At 48.4% G+C, this 5,982-nt stretch overlaps 1 protein-coding gene across 1 annotated transcript; it reads left to right on the forward strand.

Moving 5' to 3' along the window:
- The first annotated feature begins 4,255 nt into the window (after positions 1 to 4,255).
- LOC123398004 (cinnamoyl-CoA reductase 1-like) lies at positions 4,256 to 5,780 on the forward strand. Its single transcript, XM_045092514.1, has 4 exons — positions 4,256 to 4,514; positions 4,586 to 4,743; positions 4,840 to 5,028; positions 5,128 to 5,780. The coding sequence occupies exons 1-4, from the start codon at positions 4,361 to 4,363 to the stop codon at positions 5,644 to 5,646; spliced, it is 1,020 nt and encodes a 339-aa protein (XP_044948449.1). The 5' UTR covers positions 4,256 to 4,360; the 3' UTR covers positions 5,647 to 5,780.
- Positions 5,781 to 5,982: the final 202 nt, after the last annotated feature.

Raw genomic sequence — 5,982 nt, forward strand, 5'->3', positions numbered from 1 at the left:
ATATGTTTCCAAACAGTGCTCATTCTCGTCTATTGCATCAAAGCGGACACCACTATTTTGGTTGGTGCTCTTTTTATCTTGGGCAACTGTGTAAAATGTATTCCCATTTGTCTCATACCCTTGGAAAGTATATATAGTCGAAGATGGTGGCCTGGCCAAACAGTACAGCTCATCTCCAACGGTGTCGTCATTCATGAGATGTGTCTGCAACCAACTGCCGAAAGTCTTCTCGTGTTCCCCTTTAATCCAAGAGTCAGCCTTCCCCGGGTTTTCGGAGCGTAGAATATTCTTGTGTCTCACGATATACAGAGCAACCACGGTGGAATTGTGTAGAACTGTGTAGTGTGCTTGAGAGAAAGAATGCCCGTCCATACATACTTTTGCTTTCCTTCCTAGTGTGCCTTTTCCTGTCAGCCTACCCTCATACCGAGATTCAGGAACACCAATCGGCTTAAGGTCAGGAAGAAAGTCCACACAAAACTCAATGACCTCCTCTGTACCATAGCCCTTGGAGATGCTTCCTTATGGCCAGCACGGTTATGAACATATTTCTTTAAGACTCCCATGAACCTCTCGAAGGGGAACATATTGTGTAGAAACACAGGACCGGGAATTCTAATCTCTTCGACTAGGTGAACTAGGAGGTGTGTCATTATATTGAAGAATGATGGCGGGAACAACAACTCAAAGCTGACCAGACATTGGACCACATCAATCTGTAACCCTGATAGACTTTCTCGATCGATTACCTTCTGAGAAATTGCATTGAGGAATGCACATACCTTCACAATTGCCAGGCGAACATTTTCCGGTAGAATTCCCCTTAATGCAACCGGAAGCAATTGCGTCATAAGCATGTGGCAGTCATGAGACTTTAGGTTTTGGAATTTTTTGTCTTTCATATTTACGATTCCCTTTATATTCGACGAGAAGCCAGTCGGGACCTTGATACTGAAAAGGACTTCAAAGAAGATTTCCTTCTCTTCCTTAGTAAGAGCGTAGCTGGCACGCCCTTGAAACTGTCCTGGATGCATGCCATCTCTTCCTTTATGACGTTCCTGGTCCTCCCGTGCTTCCGGTGTATCTTTTGACTTCCCATACAAGCCCAGGAAGCCTAGAATATTCACGCAGAGATTCTTCGTCGGGTGCATCACGTCGATTGCCGAGCGGACCTCATGGACTTCCCAGTAGGGTAGCTCCCAAAATATAGATTTCTTCTTCCACATGGGTACGCGCTTATTAGGGCCGTTAGGAACAGGTTGGCTGCCAGGACCCTTTCCAAAGATTACTTTTAAATCTTTGACCATATCAAATACTTCAGCACCAGTACGGATGACAGGCTTCCCCCGGGGTTCTGCCTTGCCATTGAAATGCTTGCCTTTTTTATTTAAGGGATGCTTGGGCGGAAGAAAACGACGATTGTACGGGTACACATTCTTCCTACATTTGTCCAAATATATACTTTTTGTCTGATCCAAACAGTGCGTGCATGCATTGTATCCCTTGTTTGACTGTCCTGAAATGTTACTAAGAGCAGGCCAATCATTGATGGTTACGAAAAGCAACGCTCAAAGGTTAAATTCCTCTTGTTTGTGCTCGTCCCACACATGTACACCTGGTTCGGCCCACAGCTGTAAAAGTTCATCAACTAATGGCCTTAGGTACACATCAATATCGTTGCCGGGTTGCTTTGGACCTTGGATAAGCACTGGCATCATAATGAACTTTCGCTTCATGCACAACCAAGGAGGAAGGTTGTAGATACATAGAGTAACGGGCCAGGTGTTGTGACTGCAACTCTGCTCCCCAAAAGGATTCATGTCATCTGTACTCAGACCTAACCATAAGTTCCTTGCGTCAGCTGCAAATCTCGGGAACTCTCTCTCGATTTTTCTCCAATGCCGACCATCAGCGGTGTGCCTCAACTTATCGTCTTTCATACAATCTTCCATGTGCCATCGGAACAACTTCGCATGATCTTTATTTCTGAACAGACGTTTCAACCGTGGTATTATAGGAGCATACCACATCACCTTGGCAGGAACCCTCTTCCTGGGTGGCTCACCCTCAATATCACCAGGGTCATCTTTTCTGATCATATACCGCAATGCAGTGCATACCGGCCATTTATCCATATTCTCGTACTTCTCACCGCGGTAGAGGATGCAGTCATTAGGGCATTCATGTATCTTCTGCATGTCTAATCCTAGAGGGCAGACAAGCTTCTTTGCTTCGTACGTGCTGGCGGGCAATTCGTTCTTTCTTGGAAGCATCTTCTTCATCAGTACCAGCAACTTTTCGAATGACGAGTCAGTCACACCGGTCTCTGCCTTCCACTTCAGCAATTCCAGTGTGCTACCCAGCTTCTTCTGGCCATCTTCACAAGTTGGGTACAACAATTTGTTGTGGTCCTATAACATCTGCTCGAACTGCAACCTCTCCTTTTCTGTGTCGCAACCTCGCCGTGCATCAGAAATGACCCGGCCAAGATCATCAGCGGGCTCATCTGGTTCCCGTTCTTCATCCTGATCTTCTTCTTCATTGTCTTCCATTGCGGTATCAGCATACTCATGGAACATAGATCGGTAGTTGTCATCATTGTTCTCTTCTTCTTCATCGTCGTCTTCCATCATAACCCCTCTTTCTCCGTGCTTGGTCCAAACATTATAGCCCGACATAAAACCGGACCGAAGCAGGTGGCTCTGAATGACTCTTGAGGAAGTGTAATCCTTCTCATTCTGACATTCAACACATGGACAAAACATATAGCCACCACCATGCTTGTTCGCATCGGCTGCATCTCGAAAAGAATGCACGCCTTCTCTGTAAGCGGTTGTGCGTCGATCACCGTACATCCATGGATGGCTCATCTGTGTTATACAACAGTATATCAAATACAATCACGATCCTAAAAATTAGTACCGCACGGTCTAAACGAGGAAATATAGTTGCTAACCTTTTAGAATAAGTAGAAATAAAGAGGAAGAGGTTTAAGCGTGGCTCAGGCATCTCATATCGTAGTTGTGTTCGGTGAACTGAAGCGTCATCGCTCTAACACACATTTCAACCAGAGGCAGGCCGGGACTAAAGGGTCCCGGCCAAAGGCCCGTTTTCCACTAGTGTCCCCTTGTGAGTTTTTGGTTATGTCGCTAGATGATAGGGAATAGTTTTGGCTCTGTATACCATATAAGATTTGATCTGTGAAAGCGTTCCTACTCCTCCGTGGAGGAGCCACGGTTATTTATTGATTGAGGGCTGGAATCACCCGTGCGGTGGTTTACATGGACTGTCATCGCTAGGATTCAGCATATAAGGATAAATAGTTTAAATCGAAGAGATAAATATAGAGAAGGTAGTTAAGATTACAACAATGCAAATATCTCTAAGTCTAACAAAGTTGACCTGAAACACCCATCGAACCATCAAAACCATAACTATTTTTCGTATGTGTCCATCGTTGACCTCTCGAATTGGCCTCGACGATCCATGGGGCGGTGGATGGCCAGGTCCGTGTCATCCTATTCCCATCCTGAATCTGACAGGATGGTGCTGGGGGAGGATTGTGACCGCATGTGTCGTTCCTGGCCAGTGTTCTCGTTGTTCATCCCATTAGTTGTGACGCGTGAAAAACTTGATTAAAAAGGAGTAAAATGTATGTCAATTTCTGTTTACGGCAAGTGGATGATGCGAACGCATGAGGCAACCGGCATGCGATCCACCAAATGTAATGGAATCTTTTTCTTCCCTCGACCTGATACAAAGCACCACACGGCCCGCACCAGCCCCTGATCCATGCTGCACAAGAATATTTAATTTCCAAGTACTATTATAAGTAGGTTGGAACTAACTACTACGTATAGTACTGCCCGCTTCCGTTCAGTTCACATTGCATTTTTTGTTGGATTCCAAGCTCGGTCAGCGTGCTTTAGAAAATGCTACGAACATGCAATGGCATTATAAGGACACATGATGCTCGTTTGTCTTGTATTGTAGAGAATGATGTATATGCTGAAAGTGGAATCATAATCAACACGTGGTACGCGTGAAGGCAAGATCGATGCTTATTGTACACAGCCCCCATATGTTTTCGTGTGATAGGAACTGCAGTGCCACAACATTACATTTGACACAGATTTGCAGTTGACAAAAATTAATTAAGCATGGCAAGTGGGATGTGGCTACCAACCGTTGCACACGCCACCAAGGCCCTATATATACCAGCCAGAAAGCGGTTCTCATCAGTGCACAGCTCAGTTGAGAACTACTGTAGTAGCTTGGAAGTCGAGATACATACATTCCATCCTTCCGTTGCCTATTCCAACTGCTTCGTCTAGTTCACAAACTCTCTGCAGACTGAGCCATGGGTATTGATTGTGCCAACACGGCTAACTGCGTCGCCACTGGCCGCGGACGCACCGTGTGTGTGACGGGCGCCGGCGGCTTCATCGCGTCATGGCTGGTCAAGCTCCTCCTGGAGAAGGGCTACGCCGTCCACGGCACCGTCCGGAATCCTGGTGAGTACAATGCACCGTTCATCATCATATTATGCTGATCTACATGCATCTAACTTTGGTGTGTGATTCAGATGATGTGGCAAGGAATGCGCACCTGAGAGGCTTGGAAGGGGCGGCGGAGCGGCTGACCCTCTTCCGGGTGGACCTGCTGGACAAGGAGAGCCTCGTCGCTGCATTCCGAGGATGCCAAGGCGTATTCCATACCGCATGTCCCGTCACCGATGATCCGGTACTTTACTTATCCACATATATAGAAGTACTATGAGCCACTGACATCGAATGTATAGTGGCTGACAAAGATTCATTCATGTATGGGTGGATGCAGGAAAAAATGATCGAGCCGGCGGTGAGTGGAACGAGGAACGTGATCAACGCCGCGGCGGAGGTGGGCGGCATCCGGCGTGTGGTAATGACGTCGTCGATTGGCGCCGTGTACATGGATCCTCGCCGCAGCCCCGACGAGGAGGCCGACGAGACATGTTGGAGCGACCTCGAGTTCTGCAAGAACACAAAGGTCAGCTTATTTATATTAACTCTCATTTCGCGTACGTTAGAAGCACCATATACTATATGTGAAATGACGTGCATCTGACAAGCTAGTAAGAATATGCAGAACTGGTACTGCTATGCGAAGACGGTGGCGGAGCAGGCGGCATGGGAGCTCGCCAAGGAGAGAAAGCTCGACCTCGTGGTGATCAACCCGTCTCTAGTACTGGGTCCTCTCCTGCAGACGGCGGTGAACGCCAGCACCTGGCACATCGCCAAGTACCTGGACGGCTCGGTGCAGACATACGCCAACGCCGCGCAGGCCTACGTGCATGTCCGGGACGTCGCGGACGCGCACGCGCGTGCATATGAGACGCCCGAAGCACATGGCCGCTACCTCTGCGCGGGGCGCACGCTGCACCGCGCCGAGGTGTGTCGTACTCTTGCCAAGTTCTTTCCGGAGTACCCGGTGCCCATGAGGTGCAAGGAAGGGACGGGGGAGATGAAGAAGGGATGCCGGTTCAGCAGCCGGAGGATCATGGAGCTCGGCGTCGGCATCACGCCGGCAAGCCAGTGTCTCTACGACATCGTCATCAGCCTTCAGGACAAGGGCATCTTACCCCGTCGCGGTGCTGATATGTCCTGACAACTTCATGGCCACGCACCTTGGTTAAATTAGCTGCGTGCCCGTTTGATGATTGCAAGTCGTGGCATTGTATTCCCTATTTCGTCCTTATTTGTTCACCAATTAATACTTGTCGCCATTAAATCTCACGTCGAGTAGCGCAGGTTCATGAGCCTATGGCAAAATGCATAGCACTAGTGGCAGGAGCGCGCCCTTGATGCGTCTCTTAGGCGTGGCTGTCACTAGTAGAAAACGGGCCTTTGGCCTGGACCCTTTAGTCCCGGCCTGCCTCTCGGCCGGGACTAAAGGCCCGTGCACGTCGCCCCAATTCTCATATCCTCCCTCGAGGCTTTAGTC

This window comes from Hordeum vulgare, chromosome 5H (genome assembly GCF_904849725.1).
Source record: "Hordeum vulgare subsp. vulgare chromosome 5H, MorexV3_pseudomolecules_assembly, whole genome shotgun sequence".
NCBI classification, from domain to species: domain Eukaryota; kingdom Viridiplantae; phylum Streptophyta; class Magnoliopsida; order Poales; family Poaceae; genus Hordeum; species Hordeum vulgare.

Coding starts and splice junctions, on each gene's coding strand:
- LOC123398004 (XM_045092514.1), top strand. CDS start 4,361: ATGGGTATTGATTGTGCCAACACGGCTAACTGCGTCGCCACTGGCCGC. Junction 4,515..4,585: donor CGGCACCGTCCGGAATCCTG/GTGAGTACAATG, acceptor TGTGTGATTCAG/ATGATGTGGCAAGGAATGCG. Junction 5,029..5,127: donor AGTTCTGCAAGAACACAAAG/GTCAGCTTATTT, acceptor AAGAATATGCAG/AACTGGTACTGCTATGCGAA.